This window comes from Canis lupus, chromosome 4 (assembly GCF_003254725.2).
Source record: "Canis lupus dingo isolate Sandy chromosome 4, ASM325472v2, whole genome shotgun sequence".
Classification (NCBI taxonomy): domain Eukaryota; kingdom Metazoa; phylum Chordata; class Mammalia; order Carnivora; family Canidae; genus Canis; species Canis lupus.
The window spans coordinates 74,013,352-74,027,026 of NC_064246.1; the positions used below are offsets into that span (position 1 = coordinate 74,013,352).

Genomic DNA, 13,675 nt, shown 5'->3' on the forward strand with positions numbered 1-13,675 from the left:
CAAACAAAAGCAAAGTCAAGGCTAATGGCCTCATCTTTATAGATATTCTGGGCCTTTAGCTAATGCGGACCCCAAGTGTCACATAAATGAAAATAACCCCCTCTATACAGCAAAGATCTTTGGATGGAAACTCAACTGAAAAGCACCACAGGGTGAATCCAAAAGCAATTCCTATTTCACTCTCCAGGAGAAGTTACATACAAGAATTTGTCACACACAAAAAAATCAAGGTCATCAAGAATTCCAAATGATTAGGTAATTAATTCAGAATACAGTGATAAGGAGTAATAACCTAGATGATTCACTGCTTATGTAGACATTCAGATTTCCCCAAGTTTAGGGGCCAGGTTCTGAGTTTCATGTTTGTCTCCAGCCGCATCTGGAATGGATCAGGTTTAACCAAGAGTTCCTGGAGTTCTAGTCTGGGGTAGCTAGAATGAAGCTGTGATCCAGTAGGCAGCAATGAGGCTCTATTTAGAAACAGATGGATTTTGTTTTTAGAGATAGACATTTTTATCGGCTCCAGTAGAAGAGCAGAACTAGCATCAGTTCGCTCTTGCTTTAGAAGTTTAGGCCTTAGTGTATTTGCCTCCCAGAAAACAACCCAAGATTTTCCCAGATCCTCCTCTGCCACGGGAAGGACACCAATGTTGGTGAGCTCTGTCACTATAGAGCGTGTTCGTATCACGCAGGACCATTGCCTGGGCCTTTGTGCTGAGGGCAACAGAGCAGAAGGTATCTTGTGTGGTTTAAAGCTTTAGAATTTAGGAACGAGAATGCCCTGTGTCAGCAAGTATGTGCAGGGGTCGACAGTGCAAGCTTTGGTGGCAAAAAAAAAAAAAAAAAAAAAAAAAAAAACAGCCACCCAGGATTCGGATCTCTCTGCCCTTCATCAAATGCGGGACTTTGGGCAAGCTACTTAACTTCCCTTGCCCTTAACTTCTTCCTCTGTAAAATGTTTTTAGGACAACTGGAAAGAGTTTGGGAAGCATTACATGATACAGAGCAGGTGGGGGGCTTGGTACAGTGCCTGGCACAGAGCATCATTCAATAAATGAGAACTTATTTTTGCTGCAGTAGGTCAGTGGCCAATGTTTAGTGTCTTGCTCTTCATATTATATGTTGGATTAAAAAATTGTGATACTCTGGCCTTCCTCTATCAGACAGTGAAAATCGTCCACAAGAAATAATGGTACTAAGATCATGAGTGTGCATGCTTTGGGAGCTGGGGGGGCGGGGGGCAGCAAAGCTTCAGAGAAACTTCTCTCAGATGGAAAAGCAAGGAGGTATGCTTTGGGTTGATTCGTGTTCCACTGCCCCCACTTCCCCAATCTCCCACCTGAACTGGTTAGTTCAAGTCTGAAGCATCTCAGAATATGACCCAATCCGGAGATGGGGTCTTTACAGAGGTGGGTAATCAAGTCAAAATGAGATCACTAGGGTGGGCCCTAATCCAACAGAATCGTGTCCTTATAAAAAAGTGGAAATTTGGACACAGACATACATACAGAGAGAATGCCAGGTGAAGGAGAAGGCGGAGATCAGGCGATGCATCTATCAGCCAGTGAGTGCCAGAAAACCAGGAGAAGCCAGGAGAAGCTTGGAGGGCTTTGCCCCTTCACAGCCCTCTCAGGAACCAGCCCTGCAGACACCCTGAGCTCAAACTTGTAACCTCCAGAATTGAGAAGCTATACATTTCCCTTGTTCAAGCCACTGGGTCTGTGTTCATGGCCACCCCAGGAAACTAATACAAGGAGAAATCAGACAGTGGGCAGATTCCCCATTCAGGAGGGCTGACAAGACCTGGAAAATATGGAGGAGGACACAAACCTGACCGAATTTCTCTCCAGAAGTTTACAAGAGTCTCATACCTCCACCCAAAAAGGTCATCTCTGATGTACTTTGACATTATGTGTACTAAAAAAAAGAGGCTTAGCTTTACAATAGATTTGGCCAAGATTCTTCTGTCAACAGAGAGACTTGGATTTTAAATATTCCCTGTGTGTGTGTTGTGGGGCAGGGGGGAAGGAGACTTGGGCATCTGTAAAAACCTTATTATAAATGACCAAAAACTCCTTGGAAAAAAAATACCTTGGCAGAGATATGGATTATCGACCTTCCCAAGAGTAGTTCTCTCAACGGGCAACAAATTCAAACTCCTGTCTGAGCAGGATGTGTCTGGTTCCTCAAGATTCACAGGGTGTGTACATTTCTTTGGCTGAAAGCTACAATCCTTAGTAGCCGCTACCTAAAAAAATACCACCAATTGAATATTTCATGGAGCCAGCCATTTTGAACTGGCTGCCTTGATTTTTTTTTTTTTTTAATGGAACGTCCACTGCTTCCCTAGTACAATGAAAAACATAATTGGGAACAAATCTTTCATAAAATTAAACACACACCCACAATGTAAACTCTGAAGGCCTCAATCATGTTTGAGAGGCATTTCTCAAGATTTGTTACAAAGATCTTTCAACCCCATTTCCCATCCCTCAGCCTCCACCCATTCCACTCAAGGCACTAAAAATTGGCATTTACAAAGAAATTCCAGAAGTCTGAGCGTTTTATTAACAAAGGGAAATCCCAACCTTCTTGGCCTCATTTCTCATGATGACAGCTCATTTTTCCATTTGGAACCATGTACTGGTTGCCGCAAATATTTAAAGAGGTAGAGAAGCCACTTTCAAACTATGGTCATAAAAGATATAAATACTGAGGATTTAAAACTCTGTCCTCATTTTATAAGCATAAAAGTCAAGTATATCCATTTTTAAAACCAGGATGAAAATTTATAGTGTTTTTATTAAAAGACTCAGCCATGCCATCCATGGGCTCTCTCCTGGGCTCTTAAGTATTACCATTTTGCATGTCAAGGGCAAGTTTCTGAAACTGAGCCTCCCCGCTGTGCTACATGGCTGGCTCCCCAGCATCATCCTCTCCTGCTTTCCCAACCAGGGATCCAAATCCTCAAGGCCTGGGAAGAAGCACCACCTATGGAAAGCTCCCTCAATTTCTCCCATTTCCAGCAACTGAACCCCTCTGAAAATTGGCATCATTTATCATCTAAACCCTGCAATTTAACAACTGTTTGTACCATCATTGTGGAAGGCCCCCTTTACTCTCTATATTATACATGATTTGTGTTTTGCCTTGGTTATTTCCTGTGCCCAGTTTTTCTCCTCCCGTCTTGGTTTGTGAGCTTGTTAGACAAGAACTACACCTCACATTTCTCCTATATGCTCTCTGGTAGCTAACCCAAGTTTAAGGATGCCCCAAATAAAGTTATACATGTGAATTGAAAAATGTCATCCACTGAAGGGCAAGTGTTTAGCCCCATAATTCTCCCCAGCCTTTGTGGGTTATTGCAGGCTCCCGAGTATGGATAGGGATTCAAGGAACTGGACAATGGATGGGGATTCAAGCAACTAGACAAGGATAGTATCTAACCACAGCCCACAGAACTGGGCTCGTCCCCCTGTTATACTCACATAAATCTGCCCTTGACTTGGTAGTCATCTGGGTCAAGTGGTCCAGGAAGGACACTCAGATTAGATCTCTATCCGCATGATGGTCCTGGAGTAGCACAGTGACCTTAAGGCCACCCACGGGGGCCTCCTTGGGGCCACTCTTGTCCTTTTTCACTGCTGGGTTTTGCACTCAATGGCCTCAAACTGATCTGGCTGCAGACCTCCCAGGAACAGGCTGGCTGAAATGTGATCATACCAGCAGGTCACCTGCCTCCTCTTTATGAAAGCACGAACATGATCTGCTGTCCCTCTTCTTTCCTACCTCCCAGAAATACAAAGAACCTTTTCTTCCCTCTTCTCCCTTCAGCCTCACACAAAGAGAAGCAGGAAAATTTGATGGCGGGTGGTTTAGGATCATTATTTGAGACCACTCACTTCAGGTAAAGAAGATTCCAGTTTGGCTCACATAACTAAATATAAACAGTTTAAAATTTGTTTCTCACGTACTAAGTGATGTGTATGTACACATACATACACCAAAAAATTCAAACCAAAAGACACACATTGAAAAGCAAGCCTACCTCCTCCACCCACCCGTTTCCTTCCTCAGAGGCAGCAACTGGTACCAGCTTATTCTGCTCTCCTGACCACAGACACTTTTCAAATCCTAGCTTTTATCATGGGTTTCTGATTAAGAGAAAGGAAGAAATATTTACCAAGCATCTCCTGAATGCCAGGCCCTAAGATGTGTATTTTACACCCATCAGCACACTTAGCCTCTACAACAACTTTGTAAGGCTAACATTATTTCCTCCACTTTTCAGGTGAGGAGCTAGACAGGAAGGTAAGAGAATTGCACAAGGTCACCAACCTAGATCCAAAGTCACTTTTTCAAGCTACCACCTGGATTATAGTTTCCAAAGTCAAATCTGCATCCAAAATCTCGTTTTTGGAAACCTATGCTCTGGAATTGGGCTGCCACAACAGGAAAACGGATTGTACAAAGTAGAGCTCTGAGGATCCAGACAAGTTACCATACCTCCCTCGGTCTCAGTTTCTCCATCTGTTAAATGAGTCTAACGGTAATACCTACAACACAAGGTTTATGGCAAGAGTCCATGAATGTCACACAGTGGGCTTTGCACAGAACCTGATGTAGAATAACTACTGCCCCATGGTTAGTTATCAGCACATGGCTGATGACAAACTGACAAACAGACCCAAAATCTGGTATTTTGATCAAATATTACAAGCTATTTGATACAGTCTGGCTCCATTATAACAATTCCCTTTGCTCCATGCGCCCAAGCTATCCCTCTAGCAACATTTCTTCTCTTAGCACTAACTTCCAAATGCACAGTCTTCCTGCTGCCAACTCCCAGAAGCTTTTAATAGTATTATCAAGGTTTTTTAATCATGGAAATAGTCCCCCCCCCTTTTTTTTTTTTAATTTAAAACCTAGATTCCAGCAACATTCTCCCTACTGTGGCCAGTTTTTAATTTTTAAGCCAAAAGTTTGTGTCTCTCTCATTTCCCCCTGCCCCTGTTCAGATATCACGGAACTCTAGACTGATTCAATTTTGCTAAAATAATCTCAACTTGTATAAATGGAAGCTACCCAAATTCCCTCAGAATGGAAAAGGCATTTGTTACCCTGGTCACACGACATACAAACCCACATCCGTTCCCCATCTACTCGACTTTTCGTTCTTCGCTCATAGCCACATGAGATCTGCTGGCTGTGGTACCACAGGGCCAGCAGAGGAGGCAGCAGAAGGGGGCTCCTCAGGGGAGGAACAGGGGCAAGGGGCTAAGGAAGTCAGACGACCAAGGCTCTCAGTGGCCAAAGGCAAACTGGGTGCCTCTGGCCAAGTCACTTCACATTCTCTGAGTTCCACTTAACTTACCTCAAGAATGAAAAGGTGAAACTCAACTTTTTCCTAAAATCCCTCTGTAGCTCTCATGTCTAAGCGAGACAAAAACTTGCAACCATCGCACAAGCATCACGACTAGTCTGGGCCTTATCAGGGCAGTAAGTTACACGTCATGATGCACCCTCAAGTGATAAGCTCCAGCCAAAAGGAGGTGTGTGCATACCACACATGAGCCATAAAAGACGCAGCCTCCATTTATTTTAAAAATGTGGTTGTGCCAACCTGTCATATAATTCATGGCAAAACAATAAAACCCGGGTTCACCTTTAATTGCCTCATGTTAAATGGCAGCCAAGCAAGCCCTGTATGAGGGTGAAATTTCTGGGCTTCTAATACCCTTCCATGAATTTCTCCCAGTCAACAATTCTGCCCAAAGCATCTGGAGTGCAGCTAGTACAAGACTGGAATCCTAGCAGGGTTTAGGAAGCGACCTTGTGTTTAGATACCATGTGTATAATCCTGCTATGCTATTTTTCTCCAGTTTCTCCTCTGGGAGACTTTGTTTCAGAACCCTGACATCATAACTGGTTCCTCCAATCCAAAATCTTGTACGATGGATAACAAGTGAGTAAGAACCCCAGGAATTCAGGGGGAGTCAAGGTGCAGGCAGCAATAGATACTGTTTTCACCACAAAAACTTCAACAGAGAGTTAAAAACAGTTTCCAAAAGCCAAAGATGAACCAAGCTAATACGTAACTCCCTAACTACTCTCATGAGACGAGCTTCCTCCAAAAATGACATTCTGAATCAGATTTGGGGGACTTTAGAAAGGCTGACGTTTTTACTGATTCTCTTCTCGAAGCTGTGCAATTTGACTGTTTCTCTGCGAGGCACAAACACCAGGAATAAGGAGGTAATTTTCAAAAGCTATTCACACAAACAGCAAGGAACCTAGAACATGCCATTCACAAAAGCCCGAGCTGAGGCCCTGAGTGTTTCTGGTCCTGGTGATAAACCCAGGGCCTTATCAAGGTGGGAGCGAGGGCTGTCCTGCAGCCCCGGGAGAGGGAGAGTGGAGTAGACAGACGGTGAGTCACCGAGGACTTACGTCGCTCTTCCTGAACTTGGCTTTCAAGCTCTTCATGTTTAGTCCATTCAGCTTTCCAAAGCTCTAGAAATTTTTTCAACACCTAAGCACAGAATGAAAAAAAAAAAAAAGAGAGAGAGAGAAATTAAATATTTAAGTTTCCAAATAAACCCAACAGATAATCCCTCCCGGTGAGATTACAACTTTGGGGCCATGGGCCATTAGGGCTGAGTTAGGAAGGTGTTCAGAACTGAACAAGCTGAGAAGTGGTAAAGAATGTGTTATTTCCACTCATGATACAGTCCCTGGGAACCTTCTGACATTTTCAAGTTAACCTAAACTTTAAACTTTTCCAACTTTCCAAACATTAAAAGTAGAACAAGGCTAACGGTCACTGTACAAACCAGAGTATCTGTGTGCTACACCGATTCCTGTATGTGCCATTTGTGTCATACCATCTGCCTCCTTTCGAAGGGCCACGATAGTAAAGAATGATGAGGAAAACAGTTCATATTCCAGATGCCATTCATTCCCTATTTATTTTTCTCAGTGAGGTTTCTTTTTTTTTCCTCCCTAAATGCGCGCACAGGGCAGTTAGTAAAAAAAATGCCAGGAACAACAAAACCTCCCTCTTCAAATACCTCATTCTGCAGGAAGCCACTCTAAACAATAAAAAAGGCTCTATTCCCCCACCCTGCAGGTCCTTGTGGGAGCCAGCAATTCCAAGTCAGAGCTGGCAAAAATCTTAAGAGATCACCTCATTTAGGAGGTCTGTGGTCCCCTGAAATGCAAATGTAATTTAAATATATATATGTGTGTGTGTGTGTGTGTGTGTGTACTTTTCTTTCAGGAAAGATAGTTCCTAGTTTTCATCGGATTCAGCAAGGGGTTGTCACCCTTCAGAAGTTAGGGCTATCTGGTCCAGGCTAAGTCCCTCATGTTCCAGGGGTAGCAATGGAACCTCAGAGACGTGAGGAAACCTGCCCTCCGTTGAAAGCCCGCTTATGATGGAATTCAGAACCAGGTGGGTAGTTGAAGGACGTTCCCACCGCCCCCCTACAGCAGACTCCCGGGCTAACACATGGTACAAGTCATCCTCTTCCACCGTTACCCCTGGAAAATGACAGAGTGCGGAACCTTTGCATCTAGATCAAGGGGCAAGAACACCCAGATGCAAAGTCCCAGCACACAGTAAGCGCTCCATAAATGTGACTTCAAGCCTCACCTGACCAGGTGGGAGCGGATGACCTTTAACTGCACGATCCATTTGCGCACTAAGCAACAGCACACGCCAATGTTTACCGAAGCCGGCCTTTCAAGGTCATCTCCTGTCCTTCCACCACCCTCGTTCTGGACTAAACTGATTTAAGGGGCAGCCCCGGTGGCTTAGCAGTTTAGCGCCACCTTCAGCCCAGGGCATGATCCTGGAGACCCGGGATCAAGTCCCACATAGGGCTCCCTGCATGCAGCCTGCTTCTCCCTCTGCCTGTGTCTCTGCCTCTCTCTCTCTATCTCTCATGAATAAATAAATAAAATCTTTAAGAAATAAATAAACTGATTTAAGGCAATAAAGGGGGGAAAAATACAAGTAACTGAATGGCTATACTCATCCCTCATGTCCTCATCACTGCCTCCAGAAGTCGTCCAGCAACTTTCTGGCTTCTAACGCTGTTTGCTTTCATTCTTGCTGCTGTCATTACACAGGGCAGGTGCAAAAACCCAGTCAATCATAAAGCACTCCGATGACCTTAAGTGGGAGGCCACACCACCACTGCAGCCTCATGGTGGTCCCTTTCAATCCTCTAGGCCCGGGCGGGAGTGACCGCGTTACCTTAGAAACCATCCGCTTTAATTACACCTTGTAAATGGCCAAGTATTTAACCACAGGCTGGGCTGGTACCTGAACAGCGAAGTGCAAACTCCAGGACAGTGTTTCCCACCACTGGCCGCCAGGTTAATCTGAATCAGAAGAACCTGGGGGGCAGTTTGCTAAATGCAAAATCTTAGTCCACATCCTATGGAAATGGAGCCTCAGGGACCAGGGCCCAGGCATCTCCTTGGTTGAATCTTTCCCACGCTGAAGTGCGAAAATCTTGAAGTGAGGTAGATGAGGCGGGGAATAATACAATGGTCAAAGTTGTGCTGGCTTATAGAACAGCCCTTCTTTCATGTCAAAGCAAACCACCTTTTGATGAATCCAAGTAGAACTAATGGTAACCAGATACTCCTAAACTGCCACTGGCTCCCAAGGGTTCTCCCCGAGAAAAGCAATCATCCTTGGAGTTGAGTTCTTTCCACCTTTGGGTGAAGTGCCAATAACCAAGGAAAGAAGCCCAATCCATGCAACAGGAAAGGGAGAAAAGAGAAGCCAAGGCTTTCATAGTCCACAAATTGTGTATCCCACTAAGGAGGAACCACCCAAAGCATTCCTTCAGTTGTGGAACACAATGTCTTGGGCGATGGTGGGTATGAATTTTATTGGAGGTCATGGGAGGTTTTGTGGGTGTTGTACTTTTTCTTGGGTGCTTGTCTGTGGTTTTTTTTTTTTAAAGTATGGTAGTGAGAACATACAAACTCTTATTTGAAGAAGATTAAGTAAATAAAGCACTTAATTCCAAAAATTCCCAGGGGCAGATATGAGCTGTAAAATGAAGGTTTTCCTGGAGTCATGAGTCTGGGTGTGTGATAGCTGGGTGGTCCATGGGTACAACTCCCAGGTGATAAAGAGGTCCTGGAAACCCACAGAATAGTTATTTTAGAAACAAGAACTGTAGCTAGGGGGTAATTAAAGTTAGCAATGGGTCACTGTTTTCCTGGTATTGACAAAAGGACCTAATACCTGGAAGTCATGACAAATGGGAAATAAGCTGCCGCTGACATGATGCTGGGTTGTTCTGTGGGCCCTAGCATCTTCTCTCCCTGAATAAATCAGGTACTTGCCTTCCTTGGGACAGCTGTAATCTTACAGCTCCAATTCCCAATCCAAACTTCCAAAGCCCAGATTGGGCTACAGCTTGAGTACAAGCGACATCTATCTAGGCTACACTGATAGCAGTCCTTGGACAAGTCACTTAAGACGACTTAGTTCAAAAGAGCTGCAGTAAAGGTGTATTAGTAGTGCACCAGCCTAAACTGGATAGTACAAAAGAGTGTGAAGTGTTACTCTTATACGTATAAGTTGTAAGAATAAAGCACATCCACCCAGTGAGCAGAAATATTAGTTTAGTAATATTTGCCTGCTGAATCCAAAATATGTTACTGGGGGTGGCTGCGTGGCTCAGTTAGTTGGGTGTCCAACTCTGGATTTCAGGTCAGCTCATGATCCCTTGGTTGTGAGATCGAGCCCCACACTGGGCTCCATACTCAGTCGGGAGACTGAAGATTCTCTCCCTCCGCCCCTCCCTCTCCTGTGTTCTCTCAAAGACTCAGTGATACCAGACCTGTAATTGACACTTTCTCTAGAAACATCATACAAGTGGGTTCAATAGATCATCACCTTCAAACATCAGATGTGTTTGAATCTTTCACAACACTGGGATATGCAGCAATGGGGGTTAGGGGGGTGGGAAGGGAGCCCACTACACTCAAAATTCTAGGAGAGCAACTAGCTGGTTCCCCATGGTCATTCAGGAGCAATATTAACTCACAAAGGCAAATAGCAGCTGTACACACATGTACATTTTCCTAAATCATAAGAATACATTAGTGTCTAAGACACTATACCACAGGATTCAAGGGCAGTGGTTTAAAATCATTCCCTCTGAATCACTGCAGCAATTAGAGGAACAGAATAAGAAACAACGTCCTCTAATTAATCCTTCCATCATGGAATGTGGAAATACTTCTATAGCAACACTGCCACACTAATGCACACTCCAGATAGGCTTCCGGGTTTGGGGTTTTTTGTTTGTTCGTTTGTTTTTTAAAATCAGACTTAAAATCCAAAGCACTGAATGAGACCTTTTACAAATGTAAGGAACTAAAATTAAAATACTTCTCTCCTTGCCCGCACCTACCTCTTCTCCCTTAAGTACTTGTTTCCTCAGACGATAATCTCTCTGCAACAAAGATGGAATTTTAACCAAAAGCTGTATAAACACTCAATTCTCTTAATCTGGCAAAACAAATACATTCTGTCAAAGGTCTCCCCGGGTCAACTTTCCCCATAAGCTATCCCTGACAACACAGCACCTCATGCCATCCAAACTGCTTCCAGGGTCAGAAGCTGCTTGAAGTCTTTGCCTGTGCCTACGACCATGTTGTGGCTTTTGGGGAAAAAAAAAAAAAAAAAAAAAAAAAAGACATCAAATGGGAACCAGAAACCAAAAAGTACTGGTTTTCCTCACCTGATTTTGTCCACGGCAATTATGTGCTTATCTCAGGAACACAGAATTTTAAACACACATGTAGATTATGAGAACTGCTGAGAGCAGACCAGAAGATTCAAAACCAACCAGGGGTAGGACATCTAATAATCAGGTGCCAAATACTGCAGGAACTCAAAGAGTGGAGATCTCTAAGGGCTGGGAAAAATTAAAGAAGTCTTCATAACAGGGGTAGGGGGTAATGGCCTTAAAGGAAACTCAAGATTTGGACAAGCTGATGAGAAAAGGGCATCTGGCCCAAGCTCCATCTTAGATTTGCAAGTCAGACACTGGTCCAATCTCTTTAAGCAGTCCTATATGCTTCTCTCAGGGGGTTGAGTAGACGTGGTGGGAATCATTCTGTGGTTCCTTCCAAAGAAAGATCATCCCCCAATCTCCACACAAAGAAAGATCATCCCCCAATCTCTTTTACAACCAGGACATGAGTGGGGTCCTGGAGTCCCATTGCCAGTTTTCAGCAAATTTAAAAATGTGCATCTCAGGCTGCTTGCTTACTTTGGGATGGAGGATTTTCAGGGTAGGATTTTCATTTTGCTTATACTCAGTCACTGGCCATCAGCATACAATCAATGAATGTTTCTAGAATGAATGTGTAGAACAAAGATATGGGTTAGGAGCCTGAATAATCATTACTTCACCTTTGACCTCAGCAAAGCCCTCTCTGGTCCTAAATGCACTGGGTTAGCTGCACTGGGATGTGAGTAAAGGCACGATGATTAGATTTCACCACGTACACACGAAAGCACTTAACAAGGAGGGGGAGGAGGAAGGGGGGAAGCTGGGGAGGGGGCAAGGAGGATGGAAGGACAAAAAACAACCCCATTTGGTCAATGGAGTCTTACCAGCTTGTCCCTTTTTTAAAGCGTCTGGCCTGCCCTCTTCTCCAGGCTCTACTCTCAGGCAGCAGCTCCCCAACCACAGGCTGAGCTAGGCCAAGAGAACCACCCGTTCTGAATAACGGAATCTAAGAGTCTAAAGAGAACGAGGACAGTCAGATAGAACCCCGGGGCAAGTTCTCAGGATAGCCAGCCTGACAGGGGAGCTCCAGGGGCGGGCCAAGGATTCCCCCCAAATCAACGTTATGAGCTTCTACCACTTGTAGTCAAGGAACCATTCAATAAGGGAAAAAAATCCATCCTCAACCCATCCAACCCTTCAACTCCAAGGTCGGCCAAGACTAGCCATAGTCAACACTCAAAAGTCCCCTCTGGCTGAGCAAATGAACAGAGAGCGGGTGTATGTGTACTCAGCGCTAAATTGGAGACACAAAGATACAAAGATACTTCACTCCAAAGTAAGTGCCAGTGGGAGATGTAGATTTTCAAAGGATTTAGCTCAAAACTGGTAACAGTGAACCTCTTGCTCACATTGAGAGTCTAATAGTGTCAGAGTGCGTGGAGACTGGGGAGGACCCCCCTCCCCCCTGCCCACCCCACCCCCAGTTTTATCACTGCAGCCCTGGCAGGAGCACCAGCCCCAACAGCTAGATGAGGCAGCAGGATGCCAGGACAAAGTGAGGAAAGAGGGAGCGTCTTACTCACTCACTCATTTATTTAAAGATTTTATTTACTCATGAGAGAACAGAGAGAGAGGCAGAGACACAGGCGGAGGGAGAAGCACTCCCTGCAGGGAGCCCAATGGGGTACTTGATCCCGCAATCCTGGGATCATGCCCTGAGTCAAAGGCAGACGCTACACCCCTGCACCACCCAGGCCTCCCGAGATCTTTTCTTTTAAAAACATACCAGGACTTTGTATTTTTATTTAAATTGGGCATCTTAAGTTCTAAATTAAGAGTATTAGCAGGGGTGAAGGTGATCAAAAGGTCAAACTTTCCAGTTCCAAAAGAAGTGGTGAGGATGTAAGGTACAGCACGGTGACTCTAGTTAATGACGCTGTACTGCGTATCCCAAAGTCGCTAAGAAAGTAGATCTTAAAAGTTCTCATCACAAGAAAAAAACATCCTGTAACTATGCATGGTGATGGATGCTAACTAGACTTAGAGTTGTGACCATTTTGCAAAGTATACAAATATCGATCAACTGTTATTACAATGTACATCAATTACACCTCAACAACAACAAAAAGGGGGATTTAGCGATTGAAACTGCAGAATTTTTTTTAACTTTAGTCTTAGATTTCATCTAGAGGCAGGGGACATACTATTCTCAATGAATAAAATTTAGCGTGGGGCATTAAAGAAAGCTGCTCTGATTACATTTTAGGAGGCTTTATTCAGCAAGCCAAATATATAGGAATAAATAAATGAATGCATAAACAAGCAAATTTTACTAGGCATTAATTATGGCTGGGTGCTTCCACATATGCCCTTTTTTATGAAGTAAGGTGTAGGCTTGTTAAAAGATTACTGAGATGAAAGAAAGAGAAAAGTTTAGGGGGGAAAAAGGCATAAGCAAGAGTTTCATTTTGGCAGTGAATCCTTTCTAAAATATTCTAATATCTCACTTTTTTCCCCCAAGAAAATAAATGACCACATTCTTTTTCAACTGTAAATGTCATTCACATACTATATCATAATAGTCATGTGGCAAAACTCTTCTGAGAGCATTAATCTCCCTCAATATATTCACAACTTGCCTTTATCCAGAGGATGACATTTCTCTTGAGAAACAAATAAATCATTCTTTAAAAATAAAACTACCATCCACCAGAACTGATCTAGGTGCATGAATCAGCCAGGGCCAGCAGCACTGATACAAAATTGGCCAGGGCTCTGCTAACATTACTATCTGGTTTGTCAAATCGGCTACTCACATGCTCCAATAAGCCTACCAAAGAAAAGCCCCAAGGTTACCTCATGCCCTAAATCCATCCAATTTAAAAAGCACGGGCTTAATCAAG

At 43.9% G+C, this 13,675-nt stretch overlaps 1 protein-coding gene across 17 annotated transcripts in view; it reads right to left on the minus strand.

The window, feature by feature from the left end:
• RAI14 (retinoic acid induced 14) overlaps nt 1-13,675 on the minus strand; it is a 138,174-nt gene that overhangs the window by 108,156 nt on the left and 16,343 nt on the right. For 11 of the 17 annotated variants that reach the window (XM_049109387.1, XM_025436451.3, XM_049109390.1 and 8 more), the window contains one exon: nt 6,451-6,532. In XM_049109387.1, coding sequence (XP_048965344.1) covers nt 6,451-6,486 — 36 coding nt within the window. In that variant the 5' untranslated portion in view covers nt 6,487-6,532. Of the gene's footprint in view, nt 1-3,488; nt 3,668-6,450; nt 6,533-10,445; nt 10,488-11,309; nt 11,394-11,656; nt 11,812-13,675 lie in introns of those variants that run through there. The other 6 variants (XM_049109382.1, XM_049109383.1, XM_049109384.1 and 3 more) reach the window with 6 other exon arrangements.